Raw genomic sequence first — 16,193 nt, 5'->3', positions numbered from 1 at the left:
CCCGTTACGTGAATTCAGGGTCTCGATTGTTGTTGATATGCGTCAGTCCGGACTTTGACTTCATCGCTCTGGACAACCACTCTCTCCGCGCCAAAACGTCCGACAACAGACACGAGTCTCCACTGCACAGCCTGGTTGCATATAATTTGCATGAGAAAGGTGGATATATCACGCGCTGCACAAATTCCTTATCCGCGACGCGCCTCGTTTGTTTCGCCGTTTGCGCCGACACTCATTGACAGAGAAGCGGCGACTATGATGGCTCTTCCTTGATCGCATTTCTTTGGCGAAAACACCAAAATCGCAACAACGCAACGCTTGAACATGGCGGAAGTATCAGCCTTTCCACTGCCGCGGAGAAAGAAGCCAGTGACTTATGGCAAAGCATCACGCACCACAAACACCTGGAGCCTTGATTCGCTCAAGGACGATGATACACATGCGCCCACGCCGAAGCCACTGGCACGGAAGGATACAAAGGTGAAAGAGACATACACCGTGTCGAAGGTCGAGACGAAGACGCACACGCTCAAGCCGATCAAACGCCGAGAGCAGAAGAGAGATGCATTCGATGTGCCATCGTCTGATGACGAGGAAGATGTGGAACCTGTTCGACGCAGTCATGCACCCAAGCTCATGCCAGGCCGGCGTCATATGATAGAGCCGGTGCCAAAAGCGAAAGAAGAGCCGCTTGCGCCATGGGAGAGGAAAAGAGCCGGGCAATCACAGTCTGAGAAAGAGGAACGAGCACGAAGAAGGAAACATTTTCCAGCAACGTCAGATGCACAGCTCATGTCGGAGCTCACGCATGCACTGGAGCAGGATCAAGATAAGAGCAACGTGACAAGTCCACCAAAAGAGCGCTCAATCGAGCCGATGCAGCTAGACGCCATGTCGCCTGCAAAGGTACCAAGCCCAGGCAATGGAAGTGCTGCGGCGAGGCTACGGGCGAGGAAGCAGCTCAACGGTAAAACGATTGCATCGAAAGGAGATCAGACCCCAACGCAAAAACGTCCAGGGCAAGATGCGGACGCTGCGACCGCTTCCCCTCGAAAGAAGTTGAAAGCCGAACAATCGCCCCTGACCGGTCATTCCGACGTTGTCATGGACGATGCAACAGGCAAGCCGGCATGTGAGCATCCACAGGTCGTAATACATCCTTCTACCGATAGCATGGATGTGTACGACCTGCCAGATTCAAGTGCTGACGAGTCTATCAAGAGCACACCGAAGGTGGCAACTCCCAAGCTTGGTGGAAACTCTCGACGGGGAAAGCTCACGACCTATTCAAGATCATCCCCACGCAAAATGGATTCGGCTCCTGCCCGCCTGAGTGACATGGTTGGTCCAGAGTCTACGGATGCTACATCGCCCTCTGCTGCGAATAGCCCAACCGAAACTCCGCCAAGATCTGCTGCTAGCCGCGTGGCCACGCCCGAGACTGCATTCAAGGATGCAGGGACGATGACGCCGAAACAAGCTCGACTTTGGGATCAGTTGCTGGACAGTGACAACTCTGCAGCGACCCCCAATGTCCTTGCTATTCGGGACCTGACGTTGAACACAAGACGAGTGGTGAAGACAATAAATGCGGAATCGCGGTCGTTTGTTAAATCCAGCTCTGATGTAGGCCCGCGGCGTCGATCCAAATTGGTGGATCGGTTGAAAGCTTCGGCGCCTTCGACGGACGCTGAATCTAGCGACGACAGTGATGACGATACTACGAACTCCGATGTCGAGATGGAGGACGATAATGCCCCAACGCCAGTCGAAACGGAAGCTGCGCAGCTCTCGCAGTCCCAAAGCCAAAGTCAAAGCCAAAGCACTCGTGGGCCGAAGGTGACCTACGCTAGTAGGTCTAGATCGCACCTACCAGAGGATAGTCTTGAAGATGGGCTCATGTTCAGCCTGAGCTCAGAGACGCCTCAGCGTAAAGGCCCGACCTCGCGCGACGTCTCGAACAAAGGCAACCCAGCGTCCCAGAAGTCAGCTTTCGACCTAGACGACAGTGGAGATGAGGCTCAGTCCGGCCGGGTACAGAACATTCATGAGTTGCGAGCTTCCGGTATAAATATACGCTTCGCGAGTGATATGGACGCTCTATTGCAAGATATTTGTGATCACAACGCATCTGCCCGCAGCAGAAGGAGGACCGCGTTGGTGGATCTTGCCAACAAACTTGCAGACAATGCGTTCGCCGAAAAGTTCTTGCGCCAGGGCTACGAACAGAACCTCGTTGCTGAGATGGACACTGCGCGTGACGGGATCGCAGACCTTGCAATGGCGTCTGCCTTTGCGACGATGTTGGCTCATGAAGTTCCTGAGCACGTAGCTCCCTCACTTCGCGATAGCGGCCTGGTATCGTGGCTGGATGAACTGCTCCAGGTGCGGGTCGACGCAACGAAATTGGCCAAGGATCGAAGATACAACATGTCGAAATCGGCACAAAGATCGTTTGTCGACTTCGCAACAACACTCAAGAGCCGAGAACTCGTTTGGGGCGAGACGACACCTACCCTCATCAGTCCACGCATTATCGCACTCAAGATCCTCGACAATCTCGTTGGCCGACTGCGACGCTCTGGTGATCGGAGCGAGATTGTGAAGATCAACGACCTTCGCCACATTGTCCCACAAGAGGATGAAGTTGGTGGGGACTCCGACCCATCTATCGACGTGACACTGGCTATATCAACTCTCGAAGCACTTTCTACGACTGCCTTGTCTTTGGCCTGGCCTAGTGAAATTGTTGACAGATTGAGGACCGTACTCGTTCATTCGACGAGCAAGAACAGCGACTCGCAGCAGTTGCTTTTCTTGAACTTACGACTCTGCCTGAACCTCACAAACGAAAACGCGAAGAACTGCAAAGTATTGGCAAAACCACCCACCGTGGCCTTCCTCCTCCGCGCGGTGAACGAGTGCTTCGCCAAACTCCACGCTGACGTCGATGACGAGCCACGAGTGCCCAACCTGGACCTGCTGGTCCTGTCGATGGGCATCCTGATCAACCTGACCGAACACAACGACGACGCGCGCCAACAGGCAACGACAACAGACGCACGCGCACTGCTCAGCTCACTTGTCGACGTGTTCCACGCCGGGCAGCAACGGCTCATCGAGGCGGAATCGGTCGAGCAGAGTGTCACCAACGTCGCTTACGGGTATCTCGCCGTGGTACTCGCGAATCTCTGCAGGAACGGGGAGGCCAAAGCTCTCGTTGCTTCCAAGCTCCCCGGCCACGATCTCACGGCGCTGGTGGACGGGTTGGCGGAGTTTGTGTTGCAGCATCAGACGGTCGATACCACGCTCGAGCGCGAGGAGGGGATGGAGGTGTGGAGGGCGTTTACGGAGAAGCTCAAGGAGGTGTTGAGGATGTTGAAGGTCGAGGCTGGGATGGTTTGAAGACGAAGACGAAGTTGTTGTGGGATTATGAATGAACATGGATGTCTCTCTCTCTCTCCTTTGTTAGTGCTGTCAGAGATACCCCGAAACTCGAACGAATGCCACAGCTTTCCAACGCTGCAACGGGGATGGATTCTTGTTTGTCAAAGCGGCGGTCAGGTAAGGTCAGGCTGGGCGGATGACGGAGGTGGATGCCAGCACGTCGTTACACGGCATGAAGACAACATAAAGACTGCCGTTTCCTGTCAACTGCATGTGGTTGTTTTCGGCTCTTGCATCACATGGTCCATGTGCCGACCACGTGCAGGACCAACAACGACAACCTACTACTTGCCACCATCCACGCGAGGGCGTGTGTGTTCATCCATCCAACCACCCAACCCAACGATCCCGAATGGAACGGTTGCATCTCTCCTATCCTACACCGCATCGTCGTCCTCCTAACCGAAGCGTCAGGGAATCAAGGACGTGTGCAACGGATGTTGTTGGTTTCATGCACGATGGATGCGTGGTTCGGCAGTAGTCGGCGATCTTGCATGGCTACCCGAGGCAGCGTATGCCTGTCTGTCAACCTATCTGTCTATCGGTCTTTGGTCTGCCTTCTTGACCGCTAGATGGATATATCACTATCTGGTTGTGGTTTCTGGTAGTGGATGTAACGCAAAGTAAGGAGTAGGTTCCCCGTTCCCGCGTACCGGAGTGTGGTGAGAAGAAGTGATGTGAGGTGTTGGACCCTGGACGAGAGATGGAGAAAGGACTGGAGGAATTGGTGCCCTGACCTGACCGAATCATCATCGACTCGACTCGCATTCTTGCTCCTTGACCCAGGGAAGCTGTTCGTCCTGCTCCGGGTATTCTTCGTCTCAAGTACGTCTCGTCTCGTCTCGTCGCATCCCTTTCTCCAGTATTCGCGCCTTACAAGACTAGAAGAGAAAGTGCACAGCTTCAAGGTTGTCATTGACTGACCTATTGATTACCTACGGCAGCTCCTTCATTCCATCAGAACCCACGGGCTGTTGGCAACTACCACCCAGCTAGTTGCCTGACTTTACGTACTAGCTGCTCACCTTTTGACGAAGCTTTTCCGCCCGCCGCCCAAACAACAGGTTGGAACCAGACCGTTCTTCCAACAATTCGCCGTTGCTTTCGCTGCTGGAGACTTGTTTCTGTTCTCTGTACCTCTTTGCGCGGTCAACGATATCTGTTTGTCTGCTAGAGAGAGAGGCGCATTCGATTGACAGTTGAGACTGAGCTTTGAGACGGGTGGGAAGATGCCGCCGCAGCAGAAGCAGCGGAAGATGGCGATTGTCGGTATGCGAAACGAACTGCGACAACAACACTCTCGGGATTGGAGAAAGAACGCTAACATGGACATGCAGGCAGCAGGTCTGTCGGTAAGTGAACCAACACAGCACAGCACGACCCGCCTTCTAGAAAAGGCACAAAGAAGCACCAACGCGCCCACGCGACACCCAAAACCGCCCTCCCCTGCAGCAGCCACGCCCACTATCCCACGCCCACCACGTCTAACCCACCCACCTCGCAGGCAAATCCTCCCTCACAGTCCAATACGTCGACGGGCACTTCGTCGACTCGTACTACCCCACCATCGAAAACACCTTCAGCAAAGTGATCCGCTACCGCAACCAAGACTTCGGCGTCGAGATCATCGACACGGCGGGGCAGGATGAATATACCATCCTCAACAGCAAGCACTTTATCGGCATCCATGGGTATATGATTGTGTATTCGGTCGCGAGCAAGCAGAGCTGGGAGATGGTGAGGATTATTAGGGATAAGATTTTGAATCATTTGGTATGTATTATACATACATACCATACACATGTTGGGGAGGTATTGATTCAGGTGATGTTTCCTTTATAGGGCGCCGACACAGTCCCCATCATGATCGTCGCGAACAAATCCGACCTGCGCCCCGAGCAGCGCCAGGTCAGCCAGGCGGACGGGAAGAAACTCGCCGAAGAGCTGGGCTGCGGGTTCGTGGAGGCCAGCGCGCGGTATAACGAGAACGTCGGCAAGGCCTTCGAGGGCATGATTGGGGAGATTGAGAAGGGTCAGGAGGCCGGGCAGCCGAAGGAGGGGAACTCGAAGTGTGTGGTCATGTAAAGAGGTAGAGGCGGGTGATGTGATATGATATGTGAGGACCCGGGCGCAGGCCGAGAGGGAGAGGTCGAACGCGCATGATTATGTGGACTGCAGAAGGAAGGGAATACGAGATCGTTACGATTGAGCTGGCGAAGCTCACTCGCGAAGTACATGCACGAGATGGGAGACGAAGACGGCCGTCACGACGATACAGATTACGGCCAGTTTGCGCGAAGGAGAGGAGAGCGAGAGCGTGATACCACATCTTTTTTATTCAAGTCGAGGGACTGGCGTTCGGGATAAACATTATACGTTACCTTTATGCTTGGTCCACAGGCTTGAAGGGATTTGCTTTTCTGGGCGTGATTATCAGGGTGGTGATGCTTTTTGTGTGGGTTTGTTTGATGCAGTCATGAGGTTAGGTTGATAGAGTGGTATGGTGTGGTATAGAGATTTTGAAGTTTGATGAGGTTGTTATTTTGTGCGGCGGTAAACACTTTCTTCTCTTCTTCTCACGTTGAGGAGTAAGGGTTGCAGGAGCTGGGGAGATGGGCGTCGTCCGACGACCACGACTGTAGCGTTTTTCTTGCGAGTCTGAAAGTAAGTATGATTTGCTGCTGGTGTTGGTGTTGGAGAGGATGATTCACATGTGATCCTTGGCGCGCGTGCGGGCGTTTAGGGGAGCTTAGTGTTGTTATACGTGCTGACAGCTTTCTGAAGGGTCGACTTCGTGGGAGTGGGTTTCTGGAAGGGGCCAAAGAGAAGAGAAAGGGAGAAGACATCAGAAGGGGGAAAAAGGTGAAGCTCAAAGCAAGATCTATTGCCGCGAGACGAGCGAAAGCCTTCCTCTTGTATCTATCTGCAAGCTTCTTCTATCAGAGACTCTTGCTTTTGCTGTTCCCATCTATGTCCCAAGTCCAAGTCCACAACGCCAACGCTCAAAAGGGGGTATCTCAACATCATGTCATCACACTCTCTCTTTCTGGTCGCATCTTCTCATCTCGTATGCACTGTCGATAACCGCATCCTCTGCACAAGACTCAAGCGCTTCTTCTTCGGCTCCGCCTTCGTCAACTCCACGCCCGTCTCCGTCAACGCCTCCCGCTGCTTGCCGTCGGACGACGACGAACCGCTGTGATCGCTGCTGGCGAGCTCGTGGTCGTCGACGACTTGGTCTTCCGGGCTTTGGTCTGGGATGGAGATGACGACGTTGGGGCGCGCGTCGTGGGTGCTGTCGACTGTGGCTCTGCGGGTGGGTTTGTTGTGTGGGTGGTCTTTCTCTTTCGATGACGAGGAGAATTTGCTGAAGACTTTGCAGACGAGCGAGCGGGCTTTCTTGGCTTCTTTCGCGCAGTGCTCGCATTCGGGGATGGGGTCGTCGGGCGTGGGCTCGTTCTTGGGTCCGACCTCTGGTGTCAAGTCGGTCGTCCGTGGGCCCCAGTTGTCCCAGTCGCCGAAGCATTTCTGCTGCATCATGTCGTACTTGGGGCTCTCGGTAAATCCAACGTCGATCTTCTTCTGGGTCTTGGGGTCTACCTCGCGCTCTGGGAGGTGTTCCGGGTGGACAGAGTAGTAGGTGGCGAGAGCTTGGCAGTAGCGGTCTTCATCTTCCTTGACCATTTTGTCGAAGGCTTTCGTTCGCTCCTCCATGGTCATGTCCTTGGTCTGCTCCTCGAAGATGGGTACGAACTTCTGGCGCCATTCTGCGATCGCTTTGCCTGCTCCTGGTCCGTCCTCTATCCAGAGGCGGGGGTGTTCGCGGTATGTTCTGATTGGAGTGGATGGTTTGAAGCTGCTGGCAGCTGAAGCGGTGGTCGGTGGGCGGGAGTTTTGCGACGTCTTTACCGCGAAGCCTTTGGACTTGCGTTCCTCCGGCAGCGCTTTAGACGGCTGGTCTGAAGTCGGAGTGGCCGGCTCTGCAGGTGTGTTGGTGTATGAGTGTTGTAGAGGCGTGTCGACAGGCTCGAGCGAGAGTTTTTGGTCTTGCGACATGTTGATGTTGATATGCGATGTGGGAGCACGGTCGAGGTGTATGTCGGCGGTGACGTCTTTCGGGGACTGGCAGTCCTCAACGTGCAGTGCGCTTGACTTGCTCCTCACGGGGAGTGTCTCCACGGTAGAGAGCAGCGGGCCGCCAAAGTCACCCATAGTGAATTATATGTCTCGATGACGGCCGTGAAGGCTCCAGATTGGCTAGGCAGATGTTGCGGGCGAATGAATGTCGCGGTAATCATCTAGTGATGGTGGTGAATGGGTGAATTATCGGATCGAGAGTTGCAATTCGGACGATGTGCTTTGGGTCGGAAGGAGCGACGAACTGCGGTTTGGTTAGACATGGTTCTACCGGATTTTCAAGGCAAGCAGTGGTGGAGGACGAAGGCGCAGGAAAAAGGTAATCACGATGATGGAAGGAAGATACGAAAGTCAACCGCGCTATCGGATAGCTCGGAATGTGCGCACCTTGAATTGACGCAGTCAAAGGCCGATTTCATTGTCCTATGTCATATCATTCCGCGGCTTTATTCTGCACTCCTTGTGTCTCCAATCCCGGGCTGCCTTCGTCTTTGGTCCATGTGATGATGCGCGAAAGGGCGACGTCGAGACGCAATCGCGAGGGCGGGACGACGTGGTTTTGATGTTTCGGCCCCATGGGCGAGCCACGGCCAACCTGCGACCATCGCCAACTCACCTGAGTCGAACGTCACAGAAGCAGACTGTTCTCCGTTGCCATGTGCCGATCGTCGTTTCGCGTGCGCTTCTATTTCGGGATTTCGGCTAATGTGCCGTTTGAGCCGCATCTCGATTGTTCCTTGTCGGGCTTTGCGAACGCCTTCATCCGCGAGATGTATCGCCCTTCACAGGTCAAGTCCTGCTTCCTGATTGCCGTATGTTCATGCCTGTTGGACCACCTTGGTCCTGTTGTGATTGCTGGTTTGTTCTGTCGCAAATGCCCTCCGCCTCGGCGAAGCTCAATCTTCGTCTGCATAGTCCGCCTCTCCATCCGCCTCATCATCATCTATGAATCCGTCATCTTCCGCGGTGTACTTCTCACCAGGCGCCAGGCCAGCTCGCGACGAAACTTGAGGCTGCGACTGGCGGTAAGAGGAGGCAGGGGCTGCGCTGCTGGTTCCAGCGGTCTCGTTCGCGACAGCTTCGCAGGCATCGACCCAGTCGGCGTAAACATCGACAGGCTGTGAGAGATCTGATGGCGCATTAGCTGTTGTCTTGCGCAGTTCGTCTTGGAAATGCCATACAGTTGACACCACACTGGTAGTTCTGGCCACACGACTTGCAGCTCAAGTTTCCGACGCCCGCTTTCTTATCGATCTTGACCGTGACGGAGGTTTCGCTGTTGCAGAAGACGCACTTGAAGGAGGTGGGGAGGGGGTCGCGCTGTGGTGTTCTTGTTAGCGGTTGAACACTGCGACACGCGACAGAGGCTGGCAGACCTTCTTGGGGCCTTGAGGACCGCGCGAGCTCTTCTTGCGTTTGCCCTATCTCAGGTCAGTCCTCAGTTCATCCAACCCAGCGCGAGTGTATACATACCATGTTCTTGGTGTGGTGTTTGTCGTGGTTGTCGCAAATGAGAGAGCTTCAAAAGGAATGATGATGCTGGATTGCAGGTGATCACAAGCTTGAGCCGCTAAGTGAGCCGCACGGAGACGGGACCAACCTAATTATCGCCTTGTGAACACGTGCATCGGGCAACTGCGACAACGATAAGACCGGCTATCAGTGGGACAACACCTTCTCATTACCTTAGCAACTTGATATCCTCAACAAGTGGCACACTGCTTGTAGCTTTCCCTGAGCTGTTTCTTTGTTCTCACCGTACCATGATTGCCTGACCCCTAGACGCCCGCCTCCTCACTCCTGCCACCCCTCAACACCGATAGAGAACACCGGCTGACTCCAGCACTACAATCTCGCTCTCATACCTTCACTATGTCGTCTTCAGATCTAGCCGACAAGCTGGATGTCATCCTCGAAAAGCTCACCAAGCTAGAGAAAGGACAATCCGAGCTGAGACAAAGCGATGTCGTACTGAACACCACGGTAGACGCAATCCAAGGCCGCGTAAATGCGCTTGCTGGAGTAAAGCAATCACAAGACGGGATTGCTCACGATGCTTCATATCCGAGCCCGCGGCTGGGTCCAAACAGCCCCAAGATCCTCCCTCGTAGCCACCAGAAGCGAGACAGCCTAAGCTCGATGGATGGTCAAGCCAAGGACACCAACGGCGATTCAGCTTCGCCTCCTCCCAGACGCTCGAGCATCACGTCCAAGATCATTCTGACTTCGTACCCCGGCCAAGCAGGTGTTGATCCCTTGCCGATGGAATGGGGTGCAAAGGATTCCAAGAAACGTGGGCCAGTCGTCGTCTCTCGCAACCCATCTACCATCCGGCGGCGAAACGCAATTGGTGCCCACGGCGGCTCTTACAGCATCTACTATGCACTCGCGGTCGCTTCGAAGCAGCTAGAGACAGACCACAAGCCCGATTACACCAATACCGAGCCGGCAGAAGACATCGGTCCTTTCCCCGCTTGGTATGACCCCAAGAAGATCGTGGCCATGGATCCGTTGGGACATCTTGCCCCTTGGCTGTACAACGACTACATCAAGGGCGAGAATGTTGAGATTCGTCCTACGATCGCTGTCACGAGAGCACACATGAAACTGCCCGAGCTGGAAGAAAGTGTACGAAAGGGCAGATTAGTACCTGACGGCAAGATCTGTCTCAACGAGCAAGGCGAGCTCAACGTCACCAAGTTTGCTGTCGAGCCTGTATGGTATTTACCCGGTGTAGCCGAGCGGTTCGGTATCGACGAAGGTACCCTCCGCCGCTCACTCTTCGAGCACACAGGCGGCAGCTACCCTGAACTCATCACACGAAACGACATCAAGTTGTTTCTTCCTCCAATAGGAGGTCTGACAGTGTACTGCTTCGGCGACCCTAAAAAGATGAGCGACCCGAACGTGAAACTGGCCCTGCGTGTCCACGACGAATGCAACGGCTCTGACGTGTTCGGCTCAGACATCTGCACCTGCCGACCTTACCTCATCTTCGGCATCGAAGAAGCCGTCAAAGAAGCCCAAAAAGGCGGCAGCGGCGTCGTCATCTACTTCCGAAAAGAAGGCCGCGCCCTCGGCGAGGTCACCAAGTACCTCGTGTACAACGCACGGAAACGTGGCTCCGACCGCGCGAGCGAGTACTTCAAACGCACCGAGAACATCGCTGGCGTCAAGGATATGCGGTTCCAGGCGCTGATGCCGGATATCCTGCATTGGTTGGGTATCACCAAGATTGACCGGATGCTCAGCATGTCGAATATGAAACACGATGCGATTGTCGAGCAGGGGATTCCGATCCATGAGCGCGTGCCGATTCCGGATGAGATGATTCCGGAGGATAGTCGGGTAGAGATTGATGCGAAGATTCATGCCGGTTATTGTGAGTGTTGTATACGAGCTGCATTTTCGTCGAACGTGTAACTGACTGATATATTCGTAGTCACGACCGGAAAGGTCATGACGGTCGAAGAGCTGAACAACGTCAAAGGCCGCGCTTGGGAAGACATCGACGTAAGTCCCACATCTGGTTGTGTTGTGTGTTTCCAACAGCCCGCAGTAAGCTGACAAGTCGTGCAACAGCATTGAGTTTGACGATGAAAATCGATAAATCTGCGTGTCTCCACAGCCCGGGAGCGAGGATGTCGGGACGGCACAGCAGGAGAGAAGTAGCTATGTACTGTACCCATGAGTGCGGGTTGATGGATAGATTTGTCGTGTGTCGATCAATGTCCTGCTTTGGCAGTCTTGGTCTTGGAGACGGCGCTGCAGATTCCAGTTCGTCGATCGCAGGAGATCATCGATGGACGTGTTGATCTTTGGAGAACTGCACGCTTTGCCGTGTGGGGTGATTGAATCCATAAAACGTGTGTCTACTTGCTCTCTTCTCTTCTTTCGCTTGGGTGATGTACCACGATCGTAGGTCGAATTCGCAGGATTGCTGAATGAGAATGGGCATGTATACGGTTGTTGTTTCAGTAAAGAGTAGAGCCGCACCGATAGGCACACCGTCGCACCTGCCTTTGGAAGATCACTCACATGTGCCTTCCATTCTCGCTTCACCCGTAGCTTCACTTTCACTTGGATGGAATTTTGACCTGCGTCTCTACGTGTTTCCTTTCTTCCTCTTTCATTTCTCCTCTACTTCCACATATACTTGTATCTTTCCCTAACAGTATCTTCATCACATCTCCCCGATGCATCTGCTTACATCATACAAGCTCACACTTCCATGCGCGATTATTGCATCCGGGCAAGCAAGGTTGGGCCTGCAACGTCCCTTGGAGATGGTGGAGTGAATATCAGCCCTGCACGGTCTGCAGCACAAGGGTTGCAACACAATCTGTCATTCTCGGGATCCGGAGAACGACATTTATCGTGCACGCTGCGTGGGATATCGCGCTCTGCAAAGCAGGATTCTGTCCGCATCCTTCGACCAGCAAGCAAGGTAAAATTTTGCTTGCCTCGACGTGTTTGCCAGCGAGCGTCACGACATGGTCAGGATACTACAGTCGGTGTGAGTCTTAGACGTCGTCTAGCTCACATCGAAGTGCTGTACCTGTGGGAAGGCTTCCGCGAGCATATCTCCTGCTAGACCGGGACAGTCCTGCCCAAAGCGGGTCCCGAACAGCTGGAGAGGAGGAGCTCGGCGTGGGCGAGGTGGCCGTCAGCCACTCGCGGTGCCTGAGAAAATGGGCCGGCAGTTGTCCGAATCACGCAGCGTCGAGAAAGAGAGTTGCATGCAGATGGCAGCCCAAGTCTAAATCCAGGCGCATCGCTCTCGTCCACATGGCAGCACTGGCGCGCCGCAGCGTGGCAGCCCTCAGATCCACAGTGAGCAGTAAGTGGCGTGGCATCAGACAGAAGGCCGTCGATTGGTGGTCGACATGGAGGCCCGCGGTGCTTGCTGGACTGACGAGTCCACTTGGGGAAAGCTTCCGTGTTCCCCTAGCCACGACACACACGACACGAGCGACCAAGCCCGGCGGCTGGACACGCCTCACGCGACTCTCACTCGCCGCTGGGAGGATGGGAAAGAGGAGAAAGAGGCTGCTGCTGCACGCTGCGGGCGGGCGGGCTCCAGCCGGAGACCAAAAAGGCCTCGCCAGATCTTGTTGACAGCGCACTACGACGCTGCAGCAGTGTAAGCGAACGGGCTGCTCTCCCGGTTCGTCGAGACGTCATCGTGATTGGGTCTTAGACGGCTCACTGCGGCGGATGGCACTGGGCAGAGGAACAAGGCCAGGTCCAACTTACGAGCACCCCCAGATACGTATCCTCCTCCTGAGAGGCGCTGCCCCCCAAAAGTTACTTTCATATGTGCCTTTTCTCCCCATTCCCCCTCCTCGTTGCAAGCATCTCGTTCCCAACATTCAGGCCTTTTTATCATCGACCTACACCTCTGGACTTGCTGAACGAGACTGCGTTTCATCACTCTGGTCTGGACTTCATCGACTCAATACTACCACAACACCCACGCACAATGGCCAAGTTCAGCTCATCGTCATTGACCAAACCAACCGTCACGCCGCCCCATCTCAACCGTCACCACTCCTACAGTACCAAACAGGATGGCGGCCGCTCACAGCCTGGCGACGCCACCACAGTCCTCGCAAGCGTAGCATCAAGAACCACCTCTCCCGGCAGGAAATCCCCAACAACAAGTCCGTTGCCTTCGCCGACAGAAACACCAAACGGCCACAGGCGAACCAGCTGGGAAGACTGCAAACTCAAACGTGAAGGCTACACGAGTTTCCCGGACTTCGATCAACTCCAGCACGACACGAAATCTCGAGCGTGACAATTACCAGACTCCGCGAACGCTGGATGAGACCGAAACCTGGAGGGATTGATGAATGCAATTTTGGGCGATCCCGCCGCCGTCGGAAAACGATTCCCGCCCGAGCAAGCAGCAAGCAGCAAACAGAATCGCCTCCAGCGAGGCGACTTGGTTCCAGCACGAACACCAGCAGTATACCCCTAAAATAACCTCAAGGGCGAGGCATCTTCTCTATTACCACCCGCGACGAATTACCAGAAGTGCAAACGAGTACTTCTCCCTACCGAACGAACGAAAACGAGTCACTCCCGCGATTGGACTCGACCAGCCGGTCGTCCCCGAGGCTGTACAGCACTGCAGTCGCCTCCTTTAGGCTGCCAGAGGCCTGGTCGTCTGCTCCGCCACCTGCGCAGACTCACCACGCCTAGGCCCTCGGTACTCTGAAGGATTGCATTGCAGCGCAGTCTCTGGTCGCTACTGGAGGGGCGCGTGTGGTGATGCAGGGCTCTTTACGTACTTGCTTACTGGGCGGGTGGATGGGGATTGCGACGTGGCACGAATGCAGGGGCGGAGGGGAGGGCTCCGCGGGGGGAGAAAGCTCTTACTTGCGTAGCGAGGAGAGAAGCTTCGGTTCTTGACGATGTTATGATTGATGAGTTCATGATGGAGGAAAAGTTGTTTGATGGGTTGGAATAGCCCGCTGATAGATCTTTAATGAAGTTGATTCGATTCATGATGGTGTTCTCAATGTGCATCACTCGGGTGTTCATGTGATGCTTCACTTCTTCCCTCACTGTCTTGTTAGCTTCTGGTCTCGCTTGTCGCCTCACTGTCTTCTTCCCTGTATCCCTTAGATGTCTTCTCACATGGCTCCCGATCCTTACTAGTCATATCGGTCGTCTCCTCACTCTCTCGCTCACCTACTCCTTGACTGCAGTTGAAACCGAGACGGGAAACGGTTTTGTTGCGCTGGACCAGCCAGCTATTTATTATATTATTAATTACCTCCTACTCTACAAATCCCATACCCTCCAAGCCACCGCCAACCTCACCCTCCCACCCAAACCTCCTCATCTCACCCCGACACCGTGCCCGCAGATCCCCAACACCGAAATCGACCTCGCTCCCCCATCTAACCCCTCCAATTCCGATTCCTTCGACTCCCAGCCGGCTTCCCCCCGCAGAACCTCTTATGCGTCTCGCAGACGCCGTCCTCGCACACCGCGCAGAAGTACTGGAAAGGGGGGTGGACGGCGCAGCGCTCGTTGTGTGCGCATTGGGCGTTGGTGCCTGGTGGAGGGGGCTTTGGGGCTGGAAAGACGGGAGCTGGGGCTGGGACGGTTGGTGCTGGGGGGCCGGTGAAGTTCATGTATGGTGCTGGGGCGTTTGGCTGGTTGTTGCCGTCTTGTTGGGTGCCGTCTTGCTGAGTGCCGTCCTGTTGGGTGCCGTCTTGTTGGGTGCCGTCCTGCTGAGTGCCGTCTTGTTGCGTTTGGCCCTGTTGGCGACCGTCTTGCTGCTGCTTCGTATGTCTTGGCTTAGCGCGCTTTGCGGCCGTTGCACTGCTCTCAGGTTGGTTGCCGCCCTTGTGCCACGCTCCGCCCTTGGTGTGAGCTGCAGAGCCCTTGGGACTGGCGGGTCTCTTCGCACTCCGCTTTGGTTGCGTTCGCGGTGGTGACAGCCCTGACTTTGGAGTAGCCGGTCTCTTGGCACCGCGAGACGGCTGCGTCCGAGTAGGACTCATTGTCTCCTTGACCTTGCCTTTACCATTCCATGTGCCCTTCCCCTTGACAGTGCTTGTTGTGCTCACTTCATGCCCCTTCTTTGCCTTCTTGGGCGATTCGGATTCGTGCTCCTCATCTTGAGGGCTCTTGCGCTTGGAACCGCGGGGACTGCTTGAGTTGGGGCCTTCGGTCGGTGTTGAGAGGTTCGAAAGTTGCCGGGCCTGTGTCAGATCGAGAGTAGGACGACGATCACGTCTTGACGTTGACGGACCGGCTTCGTTCGTTTGAGGAGCTGTGTTGACATTCTGAATGGCTTGCTGGTTGTTGTTGCCCTCGTCGTTGGGATGCGTGGCACTGCCCCGGCGCCCGTTGTTCTTGTTGAAGTTGTTCTTCATGTTGACGTTCTGAAGGCTCACACTGGGATTTGGAATTCTTGATAATGCTGTGAAGAACACTGGACCGGCAGTCTTGAAACCAACAAAGGAAATGCGTATCGTCTGGATGTGCTTGTAGTTGAAAAAGGAAACTGGCCAGCAGTCGATTTTTTGAAGAGAGAAGGAAAATGTTCACAAAGGCGATGATTGTTCGTGTTGTTGCTGATTTCGCGATTCTGGTGCGATTTGGCCCGGCATTTGTACTTGCTTCGACTTCATCTGGGCCTCCTTGGCGTCTCTACGACGATGAGAGACATGGCTGTGTCTTGCTCTATTCTCGCACGTGGAGTCTTACTTGTGAAGTCGCTGAAATTGTGAACTTGAAAGCCGAGCTGGCGGGTACTGCGTCTCCTAGAGCGCCTCGAAGGGTGCTTGTCTCAAGGCAGCTCACATGTCTAAGAGTTTTGAAGGTCGTTGCCAGCACAACTGTGAGCCTGAGAGACAACACGCACCTTCGAAGTTCTTGGGAGTCGTCTTGGACCGCGACATGTCTATTTTTCAGGCTTGGCATTCCGCCCCGGGGGGGGGGGGGGGGGGGGGGGGTTCGCGCAAGGAGTTGAAGCTGCGTGATTTGGACGACGTCCATCCAGACGTACTGCTGTGGTCAGACAACACATGCAGCGGTTCACCACAAAATCTGAAACATACCGAACTAGCACAATGACCTCAAAGCAC

The 16,193-nt window shown here is 54.7% G+C and overlaps 6 protein-coding genes across 6 annotated transcripts; 3 read left to right on the top strand and 3 right to left on the bottom strand.

Moving 5' to 3' along the window:
• Positions 1-324: 324 nt before the first annotated feature.
• M409DRAFT_63908 (uncharacterized protein) lies at positions 325-3,405 on the top strand (the record flags this gene model as incomplete). The annotated part of the gene is made up of 1 exon (XM_033815827.1): positions 325-3,405. One exon carries the CDS (start codon positions 325-327, stop codon positions 3,403-3,405), a length of 3,081 nt encoding a protein of 1,026 aa, XP_033671765.1.
• A 1,271-nt stretch (positions 3,406-4,676) lies between these two features.
• On the top strand, positions 4,677-5,532 carry M409DRAFT_51122 (uncharacterized protein; the record flags this gene model as incomplete). The annotated part of the gene is made up of 4 exons (XM_033811720.1): positions 4,677-4,716; positions 4,785-4,799; positions 4,952-5,220; positions 5,290-5,532. The coding sequence occupies 4 exons, from the start codon at positions 4,677-4,679 to the stop codon at positions 5,530-5,532; spliced, it is 567 nt and encodes a 188-aa protein (XP_033671764.1).
• Positions 5,533-6,507: 975 nt separating this feature from the next.
• On the bottom strand, positions 6,508-7,659 carry M409DRAFT_51121 (uncharacterized protein; the record flags this gene model as incomplete). The annotated part of the gene is made up of 1 exon (XM_033811719.1): positions 6,508-7,659. One exon carries the CDS (start codon positions 7,657-7,659, stop codon positions 6,508-6,510), a length of 1,152 nt encoding a protein of 383 aa, XP_033671763.1.
• An 821-nt stretch (positions 7,660-8,480) lies between these two features.
• Positions 8,481-9,060, bottom strand: M409DRAFT_51120 (uncharacterized protein; the record flags this gene model as incomplete). The annotated part of the gene is made up of 4 exons (XM_033811718.1): positions 8,481-8,713; positions 8,766-8,904; positions 8,961-9,005; positions 9,058-9,060. 4 exons carry the CDS (start codon positions 9,058-9,060, stop codon positions 8,481-8,483), a joined length of 420 nt encoding a protein of 139 aa, XP_033671762.1.
• Positions 9,061-9,456: 396 nt separating this feature from the next.
• On the top strand, positions 9,457-11,275 carry M409DRAFT_51119 (uncharacterized protein; the record flags this gene model as incomplete). Its single annotated transcript, XM_033811717.1, has 3 exons — positions 9,457-10,966; positions 11,027-11,097; positions 11,213-11,275. 3 exons carry the CDS (start codon positions 9,457-9,459, stop codon positions 11,273-11,275), a joined length of 1,644 nt encoding a protein of 547 aa, XP_033671761.1.
• Positions 11,276-14,495: 3,220 nt separating this feature from the next.
• Positions 14,496-15,479, bottom strand: M409DRAFT_51118 (uncharacterized protein; the record flags this gene model as incomplete). Its single annotated transcript, XM_033811716.1, has 1 exon — positions 14,496-15,479. The coding sequence occupies one exon, from the start codon at positions 15,477-15,479 to the stop codon at positions 14,496-14,498; it is 984 nt and encodes a 327-aa protein (XP_033671760.1).
• Between the last annotated feature and the right edge of the window lie 714 nt (positions 15,480-16,193).

This window comes from Zasmidium cellare (assembly GCF_010093935.1).
Source record: "Zasmidium cellare ATCC 36951 unplaced genomic scaffold M409scaffold_6, whole genome shotgun sequence".
Lineage (NCBI taxonomy): Eukaryota > Fungi > Ascomycota > Dothideomycetes > Mycosphaerellales > Mycosphaerellaceae > Zasmidium > Zasmidium cellare.
The sequence above is the reverse complement of the archived record's forward strand: the minus strand, read 5'-3'. Positions and strand labels throughout refer to the sequence as shown.